The sequence below is a fragment of the Hemibagrus wyckioides genome, linkage group LG28 (genome assembly GCF_019097595.1).
Source record: "Hemibagrus wyckioides isolate EC202008001 linkage group LG28, SWU_Hwy_1.0, whole genome shotgun sequence".
NCBI classification, from domain to species: domain Eukaryota; kingdom Metazoa; phylum Chordata; class Actinopteri; order Siluriformes; family Bagridae; genus Hemibagrus; species Hemibagrus wyckioides.
The window spans coordinates 5632326-5659927 of record NC_080737.1 but is presented as its reverse complement, the minus strand read 5'-3'; the positions used below and the strand labels follow the sequence as shown (position 1 = coordinate 5659927).

The 27602-nt window shown below is 39.8% G+C and overlaps 3 protein-coding genes across 6 annotated transcripts; 2 read left to right on the top strand and 1 right to left on the bottom strand.

Moving 5' to 3' along the window:
* Positions 1-25: 25 nt before the first annotated feature.
* On the top strand, positions 26-11897 carry gucy2d (guanylate cyclase 2D, retinal). The gene is made up of 19 exons (XM_058383008.1): positions 26-836; positions 1158-1459; positions 1852-2227; positions 2426-2507; positions 2717-2834; positions 3120-3239; positions 3361-3444; positions 3618-3794; positions 4360-4516; positions 4852-5001; positions 5123-5271; positions 5490-5653; positions 5742-5934; positions 6614-6788; positions 7432-7530; positions 8694-8788; positions 9448-9533; positions 9645-9753; positions 10694-11897. Exons 1-18 carry the CDS (start codon positions 26-28, stop codon positions 9727-9729), a joined length of 3423 nt encoding a protein of 1140 aa, XP_058238991.1. The 3' UTR covers positions 9730-9753; positions 10694-11897.
* Positions 11898-12749: 852 nt separating this feature from the next.
* si:ch211-284e13.6 (cullin-9) lies at positions 12750-21782 on the top strand. 4 transcript variants are annotated; one of them, XM_058383116.1, is made up of 7 exons: positions 12750-13029; positions 14604-14706; positions 15731-16706; positions 16783-19783; positions 20334-20383; positions 20462-20527; positions 21175-21782. In XM_058383116.1, exons 4-7 carry the CDS (start codon positions 19513-19515, stop codon positions 21589-21591), a joined length of 804 nt encoding a protein of 267 aa, XP_058239099.1. In that variant the 5' UTR covers positions 12750-13029; positions 14604-14706; positions 15731-16706; positions 16783-19512; the 3' UTR covers positions 21592-21782. The 4 variants fall into 4 exon arrangements, with proteins under 4 accessions (XP_058239099.1, XP_058239098.1, XP_058239097.1 ...); XM_058383115.1 differs by lacking the exons at positions 20334-20383; positions 20462-20527; positions 21175-21782 and having other exon boundaries at positions 12752-13029; positions 15727-16706; positions 16783-17812; XM_058383114.1 differs by lacking the exons at positions 20334-20383; positions 20462-20527; positions 21175-21782 and having other exon boundaries at positions 12753-13029; positions 14607-14706; positions 16783-17812.
* Positions 21783-21922: 140 nt separating this feature from the next.
* si:ch211-284e13.5 (uncharacterized protein LOC793850 homolog) lies at positions 21923-26264 on the bottom strand. Its single transcript, XM_058383079.1, has 3 exons — positions 25313-26264; positions 23884-24195; positions 21923-23490 (listed from the first exon to the last, which is right to left on the bottom strand). The coding sequence occupies exons 1-3, from the start codon at positions 25818-25820 to the stop codon at positions 22901-22903; spliced, it is 1410 nt and encodes a 469-aa protein (XP_058239062.1). The 5' UTR covers positions 25821-26264; the 3' UTR covers positions 21923-22900.
* Positions 26265-27602: the final 1338 nt, after the last annotated feature.

Here is a 27602-nt window from a genome sequence, read left to right as displayed (position 1 = left end):
CCTGACTCATAACAGGAGAAACAAAATGACTGTCCATAGAGACCCTAACTTCCTCTGGCAATCTCACCATCCACGATGGCATCCAAAACCATACACAGAATGGAGGAGAGAACATGACATAGAGGACCAACCCACTAGGACATATGCACCCATATCTACGAACTGTTTATTATATACAATTCATAGGCACTGGTGGCGGGGGAATTGGTTTCTCCTGACTCTGCTCATAGTCTGTTATTTTCCCTGTGAGGCTTGGGGTGTCACTTTCAAGATTGCACTGGTGGGACCTTGGACATGTGACCCCATGTACTCCAAAGCCCTGCCTGACGTGGCTGCTCGATTAGCTATGGCGCGCATCAATAAAGACCCCTACCTCAGTAAAGGATACTGGTATGATTACACTTTAATCAATGAGGACTGTCAGACTTCTAGGGCTTTGGCCCGCTTCATTGAGTTGGAAGGATATGGCTCTGTTTTTCTTGGGCCAGCCAACCCGGGTTACTGCTCCTCTGCTGCTCTTCTAGTCAAGAACTGGAATGCAGGCATCCTGTCCTGGGCATGCCTGAAAGCCAACAAGGACGATGGGACATACCCGACATTCCTTCAGCCTCTGCCACTTTCGTCTCGGGTACTCTTTGCTGTGCTGCGCTTCTTTCGCTGGGCGCATGTAGCCATTGTGTCAGAGGAAAATGACATATGGGAGGCAACTGGACAAGAGCTTGCTGCCTCGCTGCGAACCCTCGGCCTACCCATCAGTACTGTGGTTACCATGGAGACAGATGAAGATGGGCCCCGGAAAGCTTTAGAGAAAATCCGTGAGGCAGATCGTGTGAGAGGTGTGTGGGTAACAGAGAGAGACCTATATAAAAAATTTGTGTTTGTATTGATGCACATCTGTGTTTATCCTAGGATCTTTATCTCCTTTAACTACATTTATATAATCAAATGTGTCTGATTCGGCACTGCAACCCAGTATAAATCTACTAGGATAGTATTGGAAAAAGAAAATTAGGTCTCCAGTTTTTTTAAATTATCATAATATAGAATAATTTCTAGAAAAAACTGCAGAAGAACTGAAAACCTTCTTCAGTTGTTTTGATTCTACTTTCCCCCAAATTATCTGTATTCATATTTAACAATACATTGTTTGTCTGCAGTGGTCATCATGTGCATGCACTCTGTTCTTATGGGTGGAGAGGCTCAACACAAGTTGCTGACTATGGCGATGCACATGCGTATGGTAGACCGTGGTTACATCTTCATCCCATATGACACCCTACTCTATGCGCTGCCATATAAAAACGTGACCTATTCGGTACTGGCTAATGACACCCACCTGCGGCGGGCATACGATGGAGTCCTCACCATCACCATGGACCAAGGGGAGCAGAACTTCTACGAAGCCTTTAAAGAAGCCCGGGATAGCTACGAGATCCGCAGCAGTGCTGAACCTGAACAAGTGAGATTTGTGGGGTGGGGTTACAGTAGGCCTTACATTCTTGAAATTAAACTTGAAATTTGAAATTAAAACATAATTGATCAAGCAGGAACAAGCAGAGGTAGGGTATACTAAAATCCAGTGATAGGATTCGACTGGTGTGAGGAAATCATATGGGATCATATATACCAGCTTATACTGGAGGTATGTTGGATACGTTCAGGATCAAGATAGAACCTTTAAGGGATCCCTCAGAGAGACTGAAAAACCCTTTATGGTGCCACATCGAATCTAGTGAATTAAAGCTAAATCCGTTGAAGTTCTCATTTGGCAATGCTTCCAACATAAAAAAATATCCATATAATTGTTTAAATGGTTTGAGTCATCATGACAGTCTCACTTTCTTCCTTAAGGTCTCTCCATTCTTTGGCACCATCTACAACATGCTGTACTACATAGCCATGGCAACAGAAAAGAGTAGGTTGGCAGGAGGAGGCCGTCGGGTGACAGGTGAGGCTCTGGCTCATAACGAAGGAGGCTTCGAGTTCATGGGCTTCAATCAACTCATTTCGGCAGGCAGCAATGGTGAGGGCATGCAAGCACGCTATGTGGTGCTGGACACAGATGGCACTGGTGCCACCCTCCAGCGGACACATGTCCTGGAGGCACCACACACATACGGGAAATTTGGTGCACTCAAGTACATGGGGAAGTCCATCCACTTTGCAGGTGCCTCCCCCAGCACTGACCCCAACTGCTGGTTCAGCAGCTACGTGGCCTGCAGCGGTGGTAATAGAGGCCACACTGGCCTATTCCTTTGTATATTCAGATTAAGGATGGTCTCATTTAAACATTAAAACTAGAAATGAAGTTGCAGCAAACTTCTTATTCGTATTTTAATTGTTATTTTATTGTTATCTCTTTATTATCTTCATTTGTTGCTGCAATTTCAAAGCTTTACTTGCTCCTTTCTTTATTTTTGGACAGGAATGGATGGAGTGACCTTCTTTTTCCTTTGCCTCCTTTTCTGTGCTTTAATTACTGCAAGTATTTTCCTCTACCACATGAAGTAAGAGCCTTTTCTGTGGTTTTGTCCAGTTCTATTGAGATTCTTCCACTGACACAGATACAGGGCAGATATTGCCCATGCAATCTGAAAAAATTATTTATTTCATGTAACATATTTTTTTCCATTTTGCCTCTTTAAACATGTCATAGTTATGAGATATATTTTCCTTTATACATGTTTGTGTTTTTCTGTTTTTTCGTTTTTTGTAGGATTACTGGACAACTTGGTGTGTTGGGAGGGTTCGGAGGGGGAGGTATTTCAACCCCCACTAAGATAGTGCTCACACTGGATGACCTGGTCTTTATTAACACACAACTGAGCAAGAGGGTTAGTAATACCTTAGAGTCTAGCTCTTTACTTTTTGCTTTCTATTCCTCTCCTATTGGTCTGTTCTGTTTTGGTAGTCATTTCATCCTTACTGTGACCATGCTATATGTACAATTCTGTAAAAAGATAACTTTTATAACTTTTTAACTTTGTACTTTCTTACTGCACTTACTGCTTACTCTACTGCTTGCAATGTTCATATGTCTACTGTGCAAATGATAAATAAACTTGACTATCAGTCAGAAAATATAGATCTCTGATGAATCTTTTCCTATCTGTCTAAAGAAGCTAAACGAAGACAGCATGACGAAGAGTCAGTTAGATGAGAAAACATCTCGTCACTCCGTCTCAGGACGGAGCTACTTCACGTCCACTCCTGAAATCTCCAATGTGGCTGTGTTTGAGGTGTGTAAATAGGAATAGTAGTTGTATTATATATGAATACATAAATATGTATTCATACAAAAGAAAAATAATGGTTTAATTAAGTCTGTGTGCTGTTTAAATGTATATTGTGTGTTGGCAGGGTGACTGGGTATGGTTGAAAAAATGCCAAAATGGAGACACTGTCACAGAGATCAGTGAGACCACACAGTCCATCTTCATCAAGGTAAGAGATAAAGAAATAGAGAGCAAAACGAAATGAATGAATCAGTGACCTGACAACAGTGAGATACAAAGTAAAAGGCAAGCTGAATGGATGGCAAAAGCAAGGGGTTAGAGAATGAATGGCAGACAGTGAGAGTAGAAAGCTTACACATCTCTTTCTGTATGCCTCTGCAGCTGAGGGATATGCGTCAAGAGAACCTAAACCCGTTCCTGGGCCTGTTTCTGGACTCAGGGATATTCGGCATTGTGACTGAACACTGCACAAGAGGCAGCCTGGAGGATTTACTTAACAATGAAGAAATGAGACTTGACTGGATGTTCAAATCATCTCTGCTTATGGACCTGGTCAGGGTAAGACACACACACACACACACACACACACACACACACAGAGTGAGAGATTGGTCACATAAATGAATACAAATAAATTATATTATTCAACATTGTAAATTCAATTTTTATAAATTCAACACAAAATGTCAATCAGATCTCTCTCTCTCTCTCTCTCTCTCTCTCTCTCTCTATTTCATACATTTAAAAAACTCACTTAACTAAAAAAATACTATCGTTAGGCTGTGGTAGCTTGAAATTGGTTTTAAAGTAATTCTCCAAAATTCTGAGACTAAAATTATTTTGTTGAACAAATACACATCTCACCTACTGAGGTCATTTTTGCCACCTACTGAGGTAAGTTAGCAAGACTAGCCTAGCACACAGCACTGTAGTTTCTGTAGTTCTGTAAAGTAGTTTTAAAGACTTCTCGAAAATTTGGAGTCGATTCGCCAGGCATTTGGAATCAGTTCCACTCGGCTGTTCGAGAGGATAGTCCAACAGAAAAACTTTTCCTATTCTCATTTTTAACACTTATTTCTGTTTTGCTTTTGTCCTTGGTTTGTTATCCCTCGTTGTCTTTCAGGGACTGAAGCATCTGCATAATAGGGGTATCATTCATGGGCGTCTGAAGTCTCGAAACTGTGTGGTGGACGGTCGGTTTGTTCTAAAGGTGACAGATTATGGTTTGAACAAAATCATGAGCTCCCTAAACATCTCCCAGGATGACAGCAGGCCAGAGGGTAAGAACTGGATGCGTGGATACAGTGCTGAAAAGTGTTGGCTATTCACAACTTTTGAAATAAAAAAAAAAACTTTACAAGTTTCATAATCTTATTATGAGGTCAGAGTGCTTATTGCGACACCATGTTGATGAGAAACATGGCCTCCACCCTCAATATCAAGAAAATTAGATAGAGATTGATGCTGTGATGAAAATACACTGTCACTGCATTGCTGGTGGACACCTGAGCGCACACTAGGAAGTGATGGAATAAACATGACTAAGACTGACTTTGCAGAATGTGTCTGTGTATATGTATGTACATGTCTGGTGGTGCACTTTATCTATCTGCAGACCAGTTGTGGACAGCCCCAGAACTTTTGAGGAGCTTGAAACTGAGGAGCAAGGGCACATACAAGGGCGATGTCTACAGCTTTGCCATAATTATGCAGGAGGTCATCTCACGCTCTGCCCCATTTTGCATGCTGGACATGCCTGCGAAAGGTTTCATTCCTTATAATATTATTAAAATGATAGCGGTTTTAACAATAGTTAAGTCTTTATGGTATGCATGTGGGACCTTCCATTGAAATGTAATATACGAATATGGTTGTGGTGTGTGCAGAGATCATAGATAAGGTATGCAGTCCTCCTCCTCTCTGCCGACCCTCTGTATCAGTGGACGAGGCTCCACTGGAGGTCATTCAGATCATGAAGCAGGCCTGGAGCGAAGATCCAGAACTGAGACCCTCATTCGAGGAGATCTTCAAACAGGTGCAATAAGCATAAGCAGAGATTGAGTACATATTATGGAAAGTATAGTTTCAGGCAGGTAGACACACACATTCGAAATGTATTCTGTATATTTTAGCTTACGATAAGTTGTACAGTGATAATTGTCGGACAATTGCTGTGGTTTTAAAGAAATCAAACGCTATGAGATGTGTTGATATTTGTCTCCTGAACCTCCGTGTATTTTTGTGCTGCCACAGTTTAAGAATATCAGTAAGGGAAGAAAGACCAACATCATCGACTCCATGCTGCGCATGCTAGAGCAATACTCCACCAATCTGGAAGACTTGATCCGTGAGAGAACAGAGGAACTGGAAGTGGAGAGACAGAAAACAGATGCCCTTGTGGCCCAGATGCTGCCCAAGTCAGTTTCTCTCACACATAGAACTGCGAAACCCACATACACTGAACCTAACCAATGTAAGATTTTATTTCTCTCCTACTGCAAACAGGACAGTTGCTCTGGCTCTGAAGAAAGGGAAGCCAGTGACACCAGAGCATTTTTCAGAGGCAACGCTGTACTTCAGCGACATTGTGGGGTTTACCACCATCTCAGCCCTGAGTGAGCCCATTGAGGTGGTGGACCTTTTAAATGACCTCTATACCCTTTTTGACTCTATCATTGGCATGCACGATGTCTACAAGGTATTGCTACATTAAACCAAGACCTGTTTTTTTTATAATCTTATAACCTAATTCATTAAATAAACTTCTCTTGAGTCAGTCATTTTACCATTGCAGTGTTGTTGTTGAGATTATTAAATGCAGTTATTAAGATAATCTTAAACCTGATAAAATATATATATTTTATGGATAAATCCAGCATTGTTAACTTGAATGTGCAGTCTGCTGACATATCACATGTGAAAACAATTATTTTGTAGCATTTTATTAGCTAACATGAGTAGCTGAAAAGGCCTTTGGATTGGCAATGAGAGAGGCAAGAGTTATTGCATCAAAAAATAAAAGAGCCAATCATGTTCCAGGCCACACAACACAATGGAAGATGCTAGGGCATTTAGGATTGGATATTTTTAGAGTTTGCTTATTTACTGAGTCTGGATTTATTTATTTATTTTTTGTAAAAATGTAAGTCTTTTCCTTTTTGTTGGCTTATGTTGGGAATGCAACATGAAAGAAATACACGATTTAATATAGAATAAATATCTACAAAGTAGGTTTTGGGAGACATTTTCTAAACCTGTTCAAGGGTCAGACAGGGGTTCGATTAGAGCTATATTGGCAGAAACTATCTAGCAGAAAAATGTATATAATATATTAGTGTCATGTTCCTCATCACTCTCACTGCTATTTGAACTGACAGGTCGAGACCATCGGTGATGCCTACATGGTGGCCTCAGGAGTTCCCACCCGCAACGGCAACCGGCACGCAGCCGAGATGGCCAACATGTCTCTGGACATCCTGTCCTGCATTGGCACATTTAAAATGAGACACATGCCTAGTGTCAAAGTCAAAATTCGCATTGGACTCCACTCTGGTAAGCTACTAATTTGGTTTCATACATAAACCAAGAGATGCACCAGTTCTGCAACTTCATGAAAAAAATCTCATCCATACAGAAGTCCAAACAGAATGCAAGACAACACTTTTGGACCAACCACTGGCTCCTGGGAATTTAAGGGGTTAAATACTAGAATTAAATCCATTTGAGCCTTGCATTTTAGGAATTAAGTATATCAGTTTTAGGATAGAACATTGCAAATTTTTTGCTGGCAGTGTATCCTATCATTAGGCCTTTACAAAAAAAAAAAAAAAAAAAAAAATTCCCAAAACTCGTTTTCATTCTTTGAAGGATAGCCATTTGGTGTGAGTCGCCATTTCTGGGCAATATCCAATTAGCTTCCTCATCCTATTAGGCACCAGGTCCCCATCCCTGAGTCCATTACTGCAATGCCATTAAAGCAAAGTCGCCTGAACTGCATGTGTTCTCCCTCGGATCATTTAAAACTGGCTGTTTGTAGTGTACATACTGTCCTTTTACATTCAGTGTACACTATTCTGTATGAAAATGAACATTGTGTAGTGTTTCTTGCAAGCAATGTTGTTTAGACATTTTTTTCCCACCTTCTGCTGATCGTGGTGATTCTTTTAACTTGTGTGAATTGTAATGTGTGCTATAGGTCCAGTAGTCGCCGGAGTGGTGGGGTTGACAATGCCCAGATATTGTCTGTTCGGTGACACAGTCAACACAGCGTCCCGAATGGAGTCCACAGGGTTGCGTGAGTACTCCAAGCCATCAAACATCAATCTCATTTTAAGCTGTGGGTGCGGTGATTTGTTGTGGCTCTATCGAAAACTGCCATGGGAATATAATTAAACTAAGGACCAATCGCCTGCACTTTCTTGTCTGTAAACATCTACAGATTAAATGTGTGTGTATGTGTGTGTCTGTGTGTGTCTGTGTGTGGGTGCGGGTGTTTTGTGACAGGCTTAGAGAGCTTAAGCTGTAGAGCACATTGTAAGCTTTTAAGGCTATCAGCCAAATTAGAAAGAAAATTCTGCTTTAGTAGAAAAGTAAAGTAGTGTCCTCACACAACATGTTCTCACTTCTTTCTCCTCCTGAACCTGTCAGGCCCTAGGGCAAAGACACACACACACACACACACAGTCCATTTTGCTCTTGCACTCATAACTTGAGTAATTATCGAGGCCACGTTATAAGAGGCCACTAAAAAGCAAGATTTCAGTGCTGATGTTTACTTAAAAATTGTTAAATACTCTGTAATTTTTTGACAGTTTTTATTACATTTTTTTTACTTTTTAGTTTGTGTCAGTTTTTAGTTTAGTTTTTTTTCTCAGATATATTTTTATTTAGTTAATATAAAATTTAATCTTTTGGTTTTGTAACTGACTTCTGCACATTCACACATACATTAAATCACAGACAGACGAATACAGGTACAGGAACCACTTTTATTAAGAACTACTAAAAGTAAAGCCAAACAAAGGAGACAGACATTTCTCAGAATGATAAACACAGCAGGCAATCAGTGCATGAACTCGGACAGACAAGGTCGATAAGCAGTAAACATGACAAAATATTTAACTCAAAAGGATTAGAAAGTCAACAAGTAAAATGCTGGTGCAGGACTTCGCAAGGAATGTCGGGTTTATTCAGATATGTGTGTGATTGTAAGCAGGGAGGACTAGCTGAGGATCATGGGAATTGGCAGGTGACAGGAGTGTCTTCTTCACTCGCATCTCCTCATTTGGGTTTTAACAAGATAAGGGTGCAAGGAAAGTAAAAAAAAAAAGAAAAAAAAAGGACTGCAAAAGTGAGCGGCACTTAGATACATGAATGCGACAGACCATGTTAAAGATGCTGCTGACTTCTAATCTGAAACCTTTTTTTCCCCCGTCTTGTTGCATGTGATACCTGCAGCTTACAGAATACATGTCAACCAGAGCACAGTAGACATCCTCAGAGAGCTCAAGCTCGGATACCAGATAAATTCCAGGGGCAAAACGGAGCTTAAGGTGAAATACACTCACACTCATCCACACAGCATATCCTGTAACTCACAGATTTACTATTTTACATCTCAGTGTGTAAAAGAACATCATTTTGGTATACAGATAACATAACTCATGACATTTACCACAGCGCTGCTGAATTCTCTAATCTGATTGGTCAGGAAGAGTTTAATAACTTTCTCTACTGTCAGCCTTCAGATTAGTTTTGGCTGTGATTAAAATAAAAACGCACTCTTTCTAATGCATTATCGTTTCTATAGTAACAACAGGGACCTATTAAAGACTTGATATAAAATAATAAGATATTTTATATAGTTAAGTTTTCTGTATCATTTATAGAAGAGTCTCCAGTGTCGGTTTTTGCATTTTCTAATTTCCCAGTTACATGACAAGCTGGGGTTTTTTTTTTTGCCCTAAATTGAGAGAGAAAGAGAGCGAGTGAGAGAAGAGAAAGAGGCGATGCTATAATGCAAATGTATAACTGCTATAACATAAGATAAAAGGTACCTATATTGCAGAAGTTCTATAACATTAAATGTAACTGTAAACAGATAAAGTGGATAGATTAAACGTTACGCTCACTGGCAAATTGCTGTGGATCGTCTGTGAACGGTACATTTCTTACATACTACCTAATATAATGCATTATCTCTTGCTATCAGGGTAAGGGAGTCGAGGAGACATTTTGGTTAGTGGGGAGGGACGGATTCACCAAACCCCTGCCCATACCACCGGATCTTACACCAGGGTGAGAGTCACATGTGCACAAACCCACTCTGTCAATAGAAACCAACAACATCTTTATCAGTTCTAGTTCCTGTTACAGCAACATAAGTCTGTGTTATGCCATGTCACACAGGGCGAGTAACCACGGCATCAGCTTGGAGGAGATACCTACAGACAGAAGGCAGCGCTTCCTGGACCGGCAAAAGAGGATGGGTTAAAGAAGGAGCTTCAGGGATATGCAAGTACATCCATTTCTTTGCTAATAAGAATAAAAAACTTTGCAGTAAGGAGTGTTAATAAGAAATAGAGGGAAGTTTAATGTTATTTAAAAAGAAAAAGGCATGTAGAAGTAGACAGAACATAAAGTGCTCATTCATTGAACTGCTGTTCTGCAGCGCCCCCTGTCGGATTACAGACGGCTCACACAAGAACTTCGGCCACACTGCAGTACTGCCTACATTTCTGATCTCTTTTAGTGACTCAAAATGTTGGGTTAAAATTTGAAATAAAATTACATGACCCACAAGTATCTATTTACTGAATTTCTGAAAATTAGAGGCTGAATTATGATTAGATATTAGTAGTTATTAGTATATAATTAACTATGGAATTATTGTGGATTTCATAGCCCAATAAAAAATTACACTTAATATAATTATTATTATTGCAAATAATGCAGCATTTAATAATGCACTTATATATCTTGCATGTGGTGAAGTTTATATTTGGCAACAACATCCATTTAATATCACATACAGGTTCATTTGATTTTTTTTTTTTTTTACACTTAAAAGATTTTTAATAATTGGTTGTGATTGTTAGAAGAAGACTCACTGTAGATTAGCGGTGTGTGATTCGTGATTGAGCCAGTTCTGCTAGGTAAACATCGCATTTCTAAAAAGCTGTTTTCTTGGAAATGAGGACAAGACAAAAAGGATCCTGTGACTCTCTCAGTCTTCTCTCAGCATGTGCCTTGTTACAGTACACCATAATATCCATGCAACAATGATTGGCGTAGTTTTGTCAGTACAGATATATATATATATATATATATATATATATATATATATATATATATATATATATATATATATAAATAAAAAAGACATAAGATGATTTCTAAAACACTAAAATCTGCACATGAATGTTTATCTGCACACTTGTTCCTTTGTTGCCATGCAGGCAGTGATGCTGATCTTCCTCCACCAGCTGTGACCGGACCTCTGACATTCAGCGACAGATTCAGGCATAATTCAGCATGGGGTGGGACGAAAGAAGATGCCCTGGGGATCATTTTCTTACACTACTACTATGTGATGATCCCAAAACACACATTCGGAGCTGGATGTTTTTCAAGCGCCTCAGCCTCTCAACCACTGCCATTCTACTACACATTAAAACCAGAATATATCCAATACATTAACTGTCCAGGTGCATATATACATAAAAAAAACCCAGTGAAGCTTTGTAGTCAGTGTTTCAATCCAATTTTAAAGAGGATACAGGTGTAGACAAGAGGACAAAGGAAGCTTGAAAGATTATGATTTGTGGACATACATTTTCTTTTGTAAAAAAACAACAACTAATAAAACAAATGCTTGTTTGTAAAGCATCTGCTTGATCATATATAATCCATGAAAGGATTGAATGCAAATAATGCCAATGCAGTCTTCTTCTGTAAGTGATTTATTCTGGTCAGCAAAATATAGGCTTCTTAAATGATTATTTAAAATGATTTGCACAGAATCTTACATGTTAGAGTAGTACAAATGGTTAAGCAGAAGCCAAAAGGAACTTTCTACACAGAACACTTTGTTTATTTTGGAGAGAATTCCTGTGTAATGACACATATCCAGAGTCACGGTTGGCCAAGACTGCACATTTAGATAAAAAATTCTGTCAAACAGCCGAGAGAACAGGACAAAACTCTCACAACCACGTTGACGCTTTACACTTCTGAGTTTTCTGTGCAAACTCAATAGATCTTTCCCACTTCTTTCTTTGCCCAAAATGAAGATGATCAAGTTGTTGAGCCTGAACAAAAATTCCTGTTATCACACAAACTTGCTAACATTTTTTAATCAGCCAGCGATGTGTACATGAATCGTGACGTGTAATCCCATTTTCTTATCATGACAAAAGGCTGAATGTACCATACAGCCACTCCATAATGAAGCACAACACGCAAGCTGATATATGGAACTGGGGAAACTTTGCAAGGGGTCGTTGTTATCGCATCAACTGCAGTTCTACCGGACTCCAGAATCACCTGCAACGTCTCTGTGCACTGAACTTTACTGTTCTGTCAGGTTCTGAAGTAGGCCATGTTTTCTACTAAAAAGTTATGTTAATGTAGAATGTAGGTACTGTCAAACTGTAAATCTGAGAAATGGTTGTGTAAATAAAATTGGTTTTAGCAGGGGAAAAAAATGCTTTTTTCTTATAATATTATTTTTTTTTTATATATATAATGCATCTTAATCACTAAACACCCCACCACCCCATTACTACTTTTTTTTTTTTTTTTATAAATCTCTGTATTTGAGGGCGATCTCCGTGTACACTAATAGAGTGTGCTGTTTCAATGTTTTATACCATCTACCAGATGCCCCTGCTTCATTTAAACCAATCAATTCTTCAATTAAAAAAAAGAGAAAAAGTAATTCTACTATTCTACTAATTGTATATTGTAATAGTTATAACATTAATTTTAGGGTTAGAAGTAATCCCAGGGGCTTATCTAACAATAAATCTATAATTCTATAAAGAAGTCTATTATAATGGATGATTTCTTTTACTTATTGTAGTGCAGACAAGAGGAAAATTGAACTTTTTTCCATAAAGCCCTGCACTCAACAAGCAAATACTCGCATCCATGACATCTTTTATCGCCATTATAATGATGTCACAAGTTTATTCACATAGCCAATACATTGATCACTGCTTTTAGAAAACTAATAAAATTCCAGCATGATATGGAGATATCTGATTGGTTCTGATTGTTTACTGAATATTTGTAAAAAAAAAAAAAAAAAAAATCAATGCATCCAATCATTCATACCACTGGGACTGTATTTCCGACAACCGCGATGACGTTTCCACTTCGGCACGCGGTCATTTGCCTGGAACTAGGACACCGAAGCCCCGCCCATCACCTAAAATGAGCCCTCTCATTGGACAAAGGCAGATTCTATGGGTGTGCCCTAAAAACGTGACTAAAACTATGATTGGGCTGGATCAGAATGTGAAATCGTGTCCAACACATGAAGCAACTGATCTGTGAGAAAAGACATTCTGGGTATTAGAGACTGGATAAACAATAATCTTCCCTATTGATTTTGCTTATAGAAGAACAAACAGGCGAAAATAATTACTTTATTTATGAGCGGAGGAAAGAGGTGGTGTCAGGCATGCACCAGATGTAGATATGACTTTTTTTTGTTTTTAAATAGAAGACAATGAAAAACATAACGGAGGACTAAACTCATCCAGCTCTCCACGGATCAGGATAAGAGAAGGTAAAACTTGTTCATCATAAAAAATTGTCATGCAGAAAAAGTAAGCTCCCTTTACCTGCTTATTATTATTATTAGTAGTATTAGTAGTAGTAGTAGTAGTAGCCTACCAGCGTATTTCTAAATACTTTTAACAAACTAGAATAAACTTTTTTTTTTTACTGTTCTAAACATGTAACAATACACGTCGATTTGGAAAATATTATAATGCATGTTTTTAAGTTGTTTCCTGCTCAGGGTTTATGATACTGATTAAAACGATTAAAAGGAATGATAGCGCGCGCGCTCCAGCGGTTGCCAGATTGGGTTGGATTACAGCTTGAACAGTACATTTTTTTCTTCTTCAATGAATTATAACCCCCTGGCAAGATTAAAGTTTAGAGTTTTAGTCATAGTAAGTTATTAGTAACACATATAAATGGAATTAAGTAGGCACTGTGGAAATATGTGTTATTTATTTTTATTAAAAAAAAAAGAAAAAGAAAAGAAAAGAAAAGCGGTTGCTTGGTTACTGCTGGTAGAGGGCGGGGTCAGCCCGAATATAAACGCAGGGAGGGGAAATAAAAGAAGACAACAAACCCTCGAAATGTAGGCCAGCGTGCGTGACCCAATTCCACACACACACACACACACACACACACAAACAGCAAAACAGAATGCTTAAATAGTGCATTTAAGTAGTAAATGTACATCAGTACTATGCACAAAGCTTGCAACTGTATGAGTTTTGTACATTGATACATTTTTTTTTATTATAAACCCATGGCTGATAACATATTCATATTCTTCTGATGTGTTAGTGGCTGAACATTTCTTACAAAAAAAAAAAAACTTGCATATAATGCAGAAGACAAAGTGCTAGAACGTATATTTCATAGTAGTACATACATTTTTACAGAAATGTGAAACTGTGAAACCTTTAATAGGCAGATCAATGGATCCACGACAAGGAAAAATTGCCTTCTGACCTAGTGTTGCAGCTCGGTACAGACTTCGCAAACGGGCCTGTATTAAAATATTATGTGGCTCTACCGCTGTTTAGCACAGCAGCATGCCGGCTGGGTGGCAGCCCAAGTGTGATCAAGGAGATCCCTCCTCTCACCTTGGCATCGATCCAGTTCTTGTGTGTTTTTCTTTCAGATTGCCAGGGTAATTTCCAGAGAGGGGGTTTGTATGTGGGAGAAGTAAAAACGCTGGCATTTTACCTTCATTTAACATGTTGCTAGCAACAAACCATGGTTTGTGGTGTTATGGCAGACTCTTTCCTCCAGGAAAACTACAGCCTTCACGATATGTTAGTGAAGGATGTTAGGTGACCTGCTTTTTTTTTTTTGCCCCAAACCCTTGAACAGCATTGCAGAGCCACAACACAGAAAACCTCAGGCTCATTTGAACCCACAAACTAGAATTAGCTGCTGAATTCCAAATTGCATTGGAGTACTGATGTGTTCCATTTGGGTTTTATGGAAGTCACATTAATTGGCCAAAAAAAATGTAATGAAGTTACTTATTGAATAAATGGAGTGCTAACCTTAACACATGCATTCATGTAAACTGAAGCACTACTGTGTCCCCAGAAGAAAGTCACCAGCATCAGGTCGCTCCAAGTCTTTTGTGGAGGAGTATCGGGTGTTTTTGACTCCACTTCCCTTGCCAGAGTGCTGACAACAGGAGATCGTGGTGAGTATATGAGACAGATATTTTGTTTTGGGCCCCCTGGCGAAGGCGATCACTCTGAGGCTGACCTACTTTTCTTCTTCAGTTCATACCTGCAGAGCTATTTATACTCATGACACACATACTCTCTCTCTCTCTCTCTCTCTCTCTCTCTCGCTCTCTCTCTAAACCAGTAAATATACTAAATACATTTTAAAGTTTTGGGCAATGAGCCAACATTGCCATTCAATACACCTTCTCACCCACATCTACTCAAATCAGATCCCACAAGTTTTTGCATGCCCCTTTTCTTTCCTCAGATTGAGTTATTCTTTGGCTTGCCCTCAGTGCTGTGGTGCCTGCATATTGTGTGCGGACTGATTCACACAGTTTTGTCGAATAAATGCCTTTTGTATCCAAGCTGTCTAGGCTTAAATGGTGCATGGAGTCGGATTGTCGTAAGTGATAGCTTAGGCTTGACATACTGCAATAAATGTGCGCTACCAGAGAAAGAGTCTCACGGTAGTGTGTGGGCTCACATTTCAAACTATTACTGAGAGGAGACACTGTGGCGTTTTAGATAAAGGAATGGAACTCAGTAAAAGATTTTGACTGGTATTCTAACATGCTGGAGAATCACTGGGCGACATAGTGGCGCAGGGGTAGCATTGTCACTTCACATGTACAGGTTCCCTGCCTTGATCCTGAGTGTCGTTGGGTGGGGTTTCCTTCAGGTGCTCCAGTTTCCTCTCAGTAGGTGGACTGGCTACACTAAATTGCTCCAAAGGGTAATTGTTTATGTGGAAGGTGCCCTGTAATGCGTATTTATATTTTCGCAAAATGTTCCAATTTCTAAACAGCCATGTGGGCCATGATAAAGTGTGGTTATTGCAGTTGAATAAATGAATCTCTGCTGCCAATATGGCTGCAACCATAGCAGACTAAATGAAGTAAAATGATCTTTTGCCTATACTCAGTTGTACCTAACAAATTTCTGTTAACAAATTCTTATTGATTTTACTATTTTTTCTCATTTTGCTACTGATAGGAGACTGAAGTGTCATTCAGCAGTGCCACACATGGACAAACGGAGGCGTCTCCCTCAGGCAGGGGGTGATGAGTCAAAACACTCCGACTCAGCCATCCAACCAGAGCATAACAGTGAGGTCAGACAGGGCAGGAGAGAACCAGGTGATTCAGTGATCACTACAAGAGTCAGGATGGAAGAACACTCAGATGTTCCTTGCAAGGTGCCTCGCTTCCAGTATGTTGACTTTCCTTCTCTACATCAGTGCATCAAACAGCTATCTGTGCCACCACTGGAGGGCTGGCTAGCCTCTTGCCCGCTTGGAAAGGAGCCAGCACACCGTCCTAGCAGCCCAAAAGAGAAGGTGCCGAAGTTTAAATATGTGGACTACCCATCACTCTACCACTGCATTCAACAGCTCTCTGTGCCTCCATTGGAGATCTGGAGCTCAAAACTTAAAAAACCCAGCCCAGGTGGGTTACAGACAGACACAGTAGGGGTGCACTGTCCCTCTCAGGTGCTTGGAGATAGAAGGAAAAATGAAGAGATGCTGGAAAATAGAGCAGGACAACAAAGAAAGGAAAAGAGGGGGAGTGGGAGCACAGTCCATGTCCCAATTCCAGAGCAGGCAGTCTTGCAGCACGTGAAAGATACACAGCCAAGCTCTGCCTCAGAGAAGGAAGAGAATTCCCAGGGAGATTCCCACATGCACCAAATGCACTCTGGTTTTAGCTCAGATTGTGTTTCAAGTTCTGATTCAAGTTCTAGACAACTGGACAGAACGGCAGAAAGGAAAGAAAAAAGTCTCAGGCCATCTGTTATCAGCCTGGTTCGTACAGACAGACAGAAACACAGAGTGGAACCAGAAGAACGACCTGATAAGTGGAAATCTCCAGGCCAGGTGGAGCAACCGATAGAAACCTTGGCCAGCAGATATATACAGATATATACAGATCCAGTAGAGCACCAAACTCAACAATGCAGGCACAAAGACAAGGTCAGTATCATGGATAACAAGATCTCTTACTCAATTGTAAAGAAATCATCCAACTAATTTTCTTCTTTTTTAACAGGGACCACACTGATGGCCTGACTTTCAGACTCTTCTAAGATATCATTAGTCACATGTTGTGACAGATTGGCCTTGACCTATCATTTTGTTCAGTGTCTACAGAATGCTTTGAACTGGCAAGGTCTTCTGAGTGAGGATCATCCACAATCTCTTGGTTAATGACAGTGTGTTAAGCCTGAGCCTTTGGGAGGTTAAAAGAAAAGAAAAACAACAAGAACAAAAAAAAACAACAAAAAAAAACAGAAACACACCCTTTAGAATTTTGCCTTTCAAAATGCAAATGAAAAGCTAAAAGTGAAAGGTTTTACAAGCCAAACTTGTAATACGGTCTATAAGACAATATTCAGACAAGCACACACATACTCATATGCATTATCGGTAATATCGTCAGTCTAGTGGTACTAAATTAAATCTACTGGAATTTTGAATATATTATACTCATAAAGATATAATGTCCAAATACTTTGATCTAAAAACCACCAAACCTTAAGTGCTGAAGATTTTCAAAGACATATTAAATCCTGTCCTTAATGAGTAAAAACCAACTGATAAAGCCTGACTTCCAGACTTTTCTGATAATTGGATTTTTGAGACATACTTCACAGACTAGCAAACTTGAAGCACTGAATCGGTTTGCCTCAATGAAAAAAACTGTGGGTACAAAATAGACAATCTCTAACAGCCTAATGCCATGTTGCTCTGAATTCAGGTGTTGGAAACTTTAGAACTGGGTCAAGAACTGAGTGTGTGCAACACTCTTTCTCTCCCAAAGAGTAAAGTTGAGCCTACCTTTGGGGAAACCAGACCCAGAGCAGGATACAAATGCATTGGTATATTCACCGGGGGTTGACTATTTAGTTCTGGGTGCCTAAAAATATGGATGATGCTTATGCTGCATAAATGGTTTGTTTGTTCATATAATAACTTGGTTTTTTTTTATCTTTGTATTTCTGAGCTGTTTTTACAGAATTTCATGTATGATTGCTACAAGGTAGTGTTAACTTAAGATATATAAACTTGTTTTCAAAATATTTTCTTGTTTTGTGTGTCTATACTCATTCGACAATTTATGACAAACTTATAGGGGTGTATACACTTAATATAGTAAATATACTTACTCAGTGACACGCACATACAATTTCTGTGACAGCAACAAGTGACATTTGAGCTGAGATTTCAGATGAGGTATTACACAGTAATCCTGGACAAATCCAACGTACAAATGACAGACTAAAATGATTCCTGACCTATGGGCCAACGTTTTTTTTTCCCCCCTCAAATTCTCAACTCATAAATTAGTTCCTACCTGCAGTTAATTTGTTAAGTTGTCTTTATTTGTCACATATATGTTACTGCACAGTGAAATTCTTTCTTCGCATATACCATCCTTGGGGGTTGGGGTCAGAGGGCAGGGTCAGCCATAATGCAGCACTCCTAGAGCAGGGTGGGTTGGAGGCCTTGCTCAAGAGCCTAGTAGTGGTACCTTGGTGGTCCTGGGGCTTGAACCCCAAACTTTTAGTCAACAACCCAGAGGCTTCCACCGCCTATGATCATGGGTTCATCTGGTCATATATGACCTCTGTTTGAACTAAAGCTGGGAAGGAAGTATGAAACATTGTTGGTAAATCTGGTATGTACATATTATATATATGTATAGTTTGTTTTGCTAATCTACCCCAGACTGCAAGAGATCTGCAAGAGCATTAGTGAGGTCAGTCACTGATGGTGGGTGAGGAGGCCAGGACCTGTTCATGGATCTGTTCAGGACACTCGAGGTTTTCCACTACAACAGTAACAAACTATGTCATTATGGAGCTAGCTTTGTGCTCAGGTGCATTTTCAGGCAGGAAGGTTTGGGCTTTTTTCTCCGAGTGAAAATTGTAATACTACATACAAAGCATATGACAACATCCTGGGCTAAACAGTGCTTTCAATTTTGTGAAAACAGTTTGGGGGAAAGGTGGAATGTTCAGGTATCCACAAACTTTTGGCTATATACTGTATTTTACCATTTAGGGTTAATTACCAGTTAGGGTTATCAGATGTTTATCCTGTGTTATGACAAGAAAGAACCATAATCTGCCCATATACAGCTAACATACACCGATCAGGCACAACATTATGAGCACTGAGAGGTGAAGTGAATAACATTGATCATCTCCTCATCATGGCACCTGTTAGTGGGTGGGATATATTAGAGGCAGCAAGTGAACATTTTGTCCTCAAAGTTGATGTGTTAGAAGCAGGAAAAATGGACAAGAGTAAGGATTTGAGCGAGTTTGACGAAGGGCCAAATTGTGATGGCTAGACGACTGGATCAGAGCATCTCCAAAACTGCAGCTCTTGTGGGGTGTTCCCGGTCTGCAGTGGTCAGTATCTATCAAAAGTGGTCCAAGGAAGGAACAGTGGTGAACCGGCAACAGGGTCATGGGCGGCCAAGGCTCATTGATGCACGTGGGGAGAGAAGGCTGGCCCGTGTGATCCGATCCAACAGACGAGCTACTGTTGCTCAAATTGCCGAAGAAGTTAATGCTGGTTCTGATAGAAAGGTGTCAGAATACACAGTGCAGGATGGGTCAGGGCAAGGGGGACCAATACAATATTAGGCAGGTGGTCATAATATTAGGCATAGTGTCCATTTAGTGTCTGAATTCACTGTTTCTTTTGCCACTCTATTTCTACCTGGCTATGTTTAGGTTTTATTTCTTTTGTACTTACATTTGTATACGCAATGCCATATGCTACCTGTGTGAAGTTTTGGGAATTCCCTCCCAGGCTTAAAACGCGTTGGGTTAGGAAATCCCCACAATGCAGACTTTTATACTTTGATACAGCCAGAAACCTGATTCTGTTTTCATTCCTCAACATGAAGCGTGCACGGAAGAGAAAAGCCACCATTACTAAGATATGTAATAAACAACGCGCAAAGACGAGTTGTTCGAGAGGAAGAAAACGTCGTGCTGAGGAAACGGACGTTAAGGATCCTATGATGGGAGGAGCAGGTACATGTTTTGGAAGCGTCGTATCTTTCCTAAAGGGATAATTGGTGAGGAAAATGGTGTTTTACCGATGTGTAGGTATTTCGCTAGCCGTGCACGATTAAGTTCACCAACTGGCCTCATGCGTATGTAAATGTCGACACCTGCCTGGTTACTGTCATTATATAGTAATTATTCATTAGCGGATTTCATACACCACAAAGACCCTTTACCATAAACAATAAACGCGTTTATGTATCTTAACCGTGTGTCTTATCTTATCTTTGCTAGACCATTACTTTAATTTATTATTCCATTTGATGCTTTCATATTACGTACTTTGGTATATTTCTCTCATACTTACAGATTAAAAGTCTAAAAAATTCCCAATTTGCATAAACGATCAACTTTTGCTTGTCAAAACAACGTTGGGTTTCACTTTTGCTTTAATGTTTTTAATGCTACGCCACTCAGCAGGCTTAAAGTGAAACTGTGATCCTGAACTTTCAACTGGCGGATAGTTTCGTACTCCGTAAAGAAAAGCAATCAAATGACCCAACTTCTGTTTTTCTAGCTTCATCACAGGATGATCCACCCAAACAAGAAATTCCCACATCAATGCAGGTAAGAGGCTCTCTAGGCATTTAACTCTCTACAACTATAAAACACAACTCTTGAATAAAGCTCACATTTTCTGCACAGACAACAGAAAGTGTCACCTCTATCCTGCCAATGCCACTGCCACAGGAGCGAGATTACAGCGAAATGGTGAGCAGAACAGAAATGCATTCATTTGGACAATTTCATATCCCCTCCATGTACCACAGAGAGATCTTGGCCTGTTGGTACATGTGTTCCAACAGGCACACTTAAAAGGGGTTGTTCAAAGGGTCTTTAGTTTCCTAAAATAGCAATAAATAATTTCCATTAATGCTATGTGTATTGTTGCAAGAAACTCTCAAATCTTTGCAGTGGAATATGGTTATTTTCCTATAACAAAATGAATTCATCAACTTTTGGGGATATTTCCCCCCCCATTTATTCCTCAAGAATATGCCAGAGATAATTTCCAATTATTAAAGAATAATATGTAGTACGAAATGTAAATGTGGTGCACTGCAACCATTTTGCATATAATGTGGAATGTCTTTGGAATCATTTGTGTTACAGCAGTAAATATTCACTTTCTTTTGAAGCACTAAAAAAAAACCAGATTTGTTGCTTAGAACCACTAAATTTAATAAATATCATTTGATCTGTTATATTCATATAGTTGATGGGATGGGAAACAAATTGCATCAATTTACACCATATCAAATGAAATTGAAAGGGAATGTACTGATAAGAACTGATATGTACTTAAGGAAAAGGTAAAAAGGACACCAAGTAAATGAATGTTTGTCTCTGCTCTACAGTGTCCAAAGTGTTCCTCCTTCCTGAAGCCTGCAGTGGTTCCAGCAGGAGGATCCACTTCTCTACTGCAGTGCCCAAAGTGCTCTACCACACCACTGTGTGAGAGCTGTCTGTACCCTTGCCCCGATGGCACTTGTACCAACAAGTCATGCCCGATTGTCTCATTGCTGCTCACCTGTGAACGAGTCAACAAGCTGGAAAGCAAGGTGTATGGCTGCCCTCTTTTCCGAGCCTGCCCCAACTGCCACAGTATAATGATGCATGAGAGAGGTTGTAAATATGTGTTTTGTGCACAGTGCAATCATAATTACTGTTTTATCTGCCTAAGGACCAGACAAGAGTGCACAAAAGACAAAAACAAGTACTGGTCCTTGACCTGCTCCGCACCAATGGCAGCGCGGCAGAGATTTCAAACTTGACGAGCTGAACACTAGATCTCTGAGGGCTGTCTATACAAAATGTATTATAAAGGAGAAATCTAAACACAGATCAGCATTTATATTTATAAATATTACATATAAAATATTTACAATTATTCAAAGCAAGACTATTTTGGTACAGGAAGCTTATATCTAACATTCTGCAATTATGGAAATTTTTGTATATTATGACTCAAAACTTACCTGCTTCCCAGTTTTCATTACAACAGAATGCAAGGCAACAGTTTAAAGCAATCCTAAAGGACGCTTTTGTTCTAAACGAACTGGAAACACTTGAGAAATACGAAATATCCAATAAATCTCACTAAAGGGCAGTCCGAGACTCTTTTAATTCCAGTGTTGTAATATCCAAGATATCTGGACCGGGATAAATTCACATTGGACAGCATTAAACATTTCAGGTCAACACCTTGTTGTCAGGCACTTAAAGCAGCTTTAAAAAGAGTGAACAGTAAAATGTCTACCAGCTCCTCCTCTAAAATGAAACCACTTTGGCACAACAGAATAACAGCATACACCGTAGAAATGGCATATTCCTGATACATCCAGCTTTTCAGAAAACATGTTGGTTAAATTAACGTATCTACAGAACAGAGGTCTGTTTCATGACTGCAATATTGGTACAAATCCCCAGGAGTAAAGGCTGCCTTTATCACAGGTTGCTGTCGTGGCCCCAAAGTGTTATTATTAAGTCTTATTATCACAACAGATCTGGAAGTTTCTCCCTGAAAATATAGGGCTTCAAAGCCCTTCAAATTTAGCTAGCAGTATGTTCTGTTGGGGGAAAACTTCCTAATCAACACCAAATTGCTAGGATTTTGCTCAAATGTTTTGAACTGAAATCTGAGTTGACCTGAAAGTAAGTTAAAAAAAAAAAAAACACAAGTCATAGGCAAAAAGAGAAAGGCAGTATATGTCCAAAGAGTTTGTCTTCACCTATAAATGCAACACAAATATAAAAGTTAGGAGAGAACTGGTAGATTCCAGACAACCAGACATTTCGTCAAAGAAATATACTTCATTTGGACTAGTCACGTCACAGTTTCATAAATAATTCGTAAAATTCTAAATTTTTATGATTGTCATATTGCCACCTTTCATTACGGCCAGAAATATAGCCCTAACTCATACTCTGCCAATGTGGATAAGTAATACGATTTTGGTGGATTACATATCAAAGGTATTATGCCCTTGTATTGAAAAAGTTATGTTTATACAAGCAAACCCGTGTTTAATGCTTAGAAAATAGAGTGACCTGAAAATGGGTGAAGTCAAAGAGAAGTTTCCCTTATGTCCTCCCATAACCCTCTAAATTTTGTCTAATGTTTGTCAAGCCACTTCGCTGGGCATGTGTCCTCTGATGGAAGCGTAGCCCACCGCAATTCCGGAAGCTTTTCCCACATTGTGTGCACAAATACGGCTTCTCGCCCGTGTGGATGCGGAAGTGGCGTGTGAGCGCCCACGAGTGTCGGAATCGTGCGGTGCACTCTGAGCAAGCATATGGTTTCTCGCCTGTATGGATCCTTTGGTGGATCTTGAGGTGCTCCATTCGATTAAAGTCTCGGCCGCACTGTGTACAGCGAAACGGACTTCGCCCGGGTGGGTACAAGTTGCGTCTAGGACTTTTGTGTTGATGGGTGGCTACTTTGGGCTGCAGGGCAGTGCGATATCTGTGGACATCCTCTGGCATAGAAAATTGCCCTAAAGCATGCCCCTGTCCAGAGCTGTGAGTGGGGAAATGCGAATTAGAGGTGGGGTTATTTAGGGTTGAGGCATCTCTCCGGGATATTGGTGCATGGCACGTGTTCAGCTGGCTGGATGAGGCTGAGGCAAGGAAGTCCATACCTGGAAGTTCTCCTTGCAAGAGAGAGGGATTGGCTGTTGGGGTAACACAGAGAACAAAACATTGGTTACTTGTGATTAGACAATATATTACATTTTTATATAAAGGGCCTTTAAGATATTTTCAAAACAAAAGCAGATTTGCCAAGGCCATGCAATGCTGCTCATATGTGCTGCAGACTTCCCCAAATTGAATGTAGAGATAATGACTGATCCTCCAATACAAGCATTAAGTTATACCAATGATGTAAAGGTACAGGGACAGCGGAAGCAAGACAAAGGAGGTAAAGAAAATCAATGTATCCTAAACCTACTATAAGCCATTTGTATGGAATTTTCTGATTAACATAGCAAACACAATACCATTAGAGATTAGCAACAATCTAAAACAGTTAAAACAGTGTGTCCGTGTTTTACACCAAAATTTACCCAGAGCAGAGCTGCCAGAGGACACAAAGGAGTCTGACTGGCAACTCTGAAGATGCAGCGGTTCAGGTCTCCAATCCTCCAATAACTTTGACTGGGCCATTGACAGGGAATCCGAGCTAAACTCTTGCTCGGCGTCGGACATAGGGTGACCACACTGATGAGCCTCCTCCAACTTTGTTGCATGACCAGACTCAAAGGATATACAGCCCTTTATCTGGGCAGCTGAATGGCCAGGTACCACTGCTGCCCCAATACATGCCTGATCAGCATGCAAAGCATTTTCCTGCATGGCATGATGGTCGTCTTTTATGTCTGTTAAAAGATGAAATATAAAGATTAAGTAATTCATTCAATTCCACTCTTAACTAAGGAGACTGCTTCTAAGAATAGATCTGCATTTGTTCCCAGCTGCTGTATGACAGAAACAGAATTCGTCAACCGCATCCCAAGTCTGGCTCAGGATCGATACAACAGCTACATTATCCAGACTTTCGGAAATTGCAAACTAGGTTATATCAAACAGGGCAGCAGCATGGCTGCCAAGGTAGGACCAATTTACATAGGCCAATTTTATACACCCAACATTTGAATAACCTTTCATTTAACTGGAGTAAAATTTGTCTGCCTTATCAACTATATCACTTTGCTGTTGCTTGATCTGTCTGTCTGGATGGTTTTGCAGTTTATTATCTATTATCAGGGCTTTTAGTTTTTGAACAAGCTTAAGCAATTTAATTTGCTTTAACATACTCGTTTTCTTAGCATGTCCCATTAATGTGATTTACACCTGCAATTTGTCTGTCTGTAATTTGCCCTGGGCTGAAATTCATGCAAACTCAAACTTTGGTAAATGCATAAACTAACTAATTTGATCTTAATAGATGAACAGGGGAATAAGGTAGGCTGTGAAGTAAAGAATATTTCTTATTGTTCATATATTTTTAAAGAAGTGACTACGTTTACTGTGCGTCTCAACCTGTGTCACGTTGTGAGAAATTAGTTATAAAAACGTTACATACCTAATAATCATGGTTTTCTACCGTAATTTTTAATCTGTTCAGATTATGTTTGTTTATTAATGTATACAAAATATAATTATTTTGAATAAAAGTTAAGGAAATATCCTGAAATATCCCATATATACAATTAACTAAAAGGCATCCCAAATTGCTGTGCCTTTAAAAATAGGATTTTATTTTAGTTCAAATGTGACTAAATATTCAGAATAAGATGCAACTGAAAAAGATATTCTGAAGTCTTCACATAAGGATATTCAGAATTGCATCACGTGATGGTGGATCTGTTTTATCAATGGCAAGAAATCTGAGAAAAAGATGAAATTCAGCATCCCTCCGCACGCACAGACAGACCATTGTTTTTGTCTGACTTGAAACACTAAAAAAAAAAAAGGAATAGACTGAAAGCTCACCTTGGGTCTCCTGTAACTGGTGTGAAGACTGTTCTCCAGTCAGATTGGGTTTAATATCCTGTACGCACTCGGTTCCGTCCAGACGGATCTCGCAAAACGATTCCGTGCGACGCGCATACGACTCACTGGGAGCGCCTTCGTGAGGCTCTGTCTCGTCAGGCGAGGAGTCGGTCCGTGGTCCGGACGGGATCGGGATCGGGATCGGGCTCGTGTTGACTGCGATGTCGCGCGTCTGCCGCGTCTCAAGCGTGCGACTCCGCGCAGCGCGCAGCTCCGTCTGCGCCAGGCTGAGCCTCGTCTGGAGGTTCCGGTTAGCCAGCAGGGTTTTGTGCAGCTGATCGCGCACGTCGCGGAAAGCTTTCCCGACCACTTTGGACACCTCGGCCACCGCGAGCTCTCCGGCGACACCGAAGGCGCTTTGGATGCTCGACGTGAGTTCATCGTGGAAGGAAATGGACAGCTCGGCGACCAGACCTGAGTTTGCCAAACTTTCGTGGTTGTGTGCCATAACCGCACTGAATATAAATACACAAAGCAGTGCGTATACTCCTTCCCCGGTTAACACTATGCTAGTCAGCGACCTAAAAAAAACTCTCCCCAGTGCGTCTCTTTTCCTCACAGATGACAGATTACTAAGCCTCCTTATTTCTCACCCGAATCTGTTTCGTCTGAAGCCTTGTCGATTATTGCAGCCTAAAGTTTACCTCAGTCTTTCATTCAGCTACGTTGTCCAGCTAGCTACACATCCGGCGACACATATTTAGCACCTTTATAAACTTTCTCCTCACACGATAAACGCGGTTTATTGTGCCAAAAGCCTGAAACACGAGCGACACTCAGAAGTAAGCCGAATATTTGTTTTGTTTAAAAAAAAAAAAAACACACACAAAACGTGAAAGCCGCGTCCCATTAATTCATTTACATGGTGTGACGCGTCTAACACGTCACTTCCTCCTTCCAGGAAGTTGTTACCCTTTCATCCGCCGACAAAGCCCGCCTCCTGCTTTTTCTGATTGGCTAATTCAAGTTTATAAACTGTCTCTATGTGTATCACGTAAATAAGGAAGAATATACGAAAAGAAACTCAGTAGGATGTTTTAATTAGTGTATGTGTAAATAATTTTTTTAATGAATTTTATTCGGACTTAATCCCTGTCCGTGTAATAGACCTAAACAACAATACTAATCCTTTATGAAGTTAATGACCAAATAAACTGAGTAACTGATGATGGCACATTCATAGAAAACATGATATTTATAGCTGTACATTTGGCATTTACGATATTCAAGATTCAAAGAACTCAAAATTTGGTACATGCATAAACTAATTTGATCTTAATAAATAAAAAGGGGAATAAGGTAGACTGTGGGGAAATGGCTTTGCCATGTTTCAGTTGCTGTAATAAAAGTGGAAGAGAGAAAGAAAGAAATATATACTATATACAAGGGGAGAACTGAAAAGAAATTGTAAAATAGAATAAAGAAGTACAGATACTGTACAAATAATTGTGCAGAACTGTAATATTGCACACAGGGATTGTAAATTGGTGATCATTTTAATAGGTGATAATGGAGAAATTGTATTGTGAATGACTGATGGCTAAACGTTTGTGGACACCTCATCACACCCATATGTGGACCATCTGCCCGCAGTTGCCACAAAGTTGGAAGCATACAATTCCCCAGGTGCCCAGAATGACATCCATGAAGACATGGTTTGTGAAGGTTGGAGTGTAAATTGATGGTCCTGCACAGTGCACTTACAACAGGCTCCCTCACCCAACCTCAGTGCCTAATCTCACTATGCACTTTTGGCAGAATAGACAAATCCCAACAGCATCTAGTGAATATGTGTGTGTGTGTGCTTATTTATAAATTATTAAACACCATATACATTAACTTTAATTTCATATTGCTCCAAAGTCTGGTTGCAAAGCAGCAGATATAATAAAAGATGTAAAGTGAAAATATAATCTATTTATTCAACAGTCACTTAGCAAAGTTGCACTGTTAACCAGACAAAAAGCTGGCTTACTGTGTCAGGTAAGCCTAATGACGGTTCATGCAAATACTGAAGTGCATTCAAATTGGTAGATGAATCAGTATTACACACCCTTTACTTTTACTTTTGGACAATGTTTTAAGTAACTTTGGCACTTTAAAAAATATATATAAAAAATCAAGTGGTCCTGTAGTACCACTGCCTGTTCACATTTTGTTTTCCCTTCTTAAACCGACCAATTTCAAGCTAGTTTTTTAATTAGCAAATGAAGTGAATTATTTGATTTGG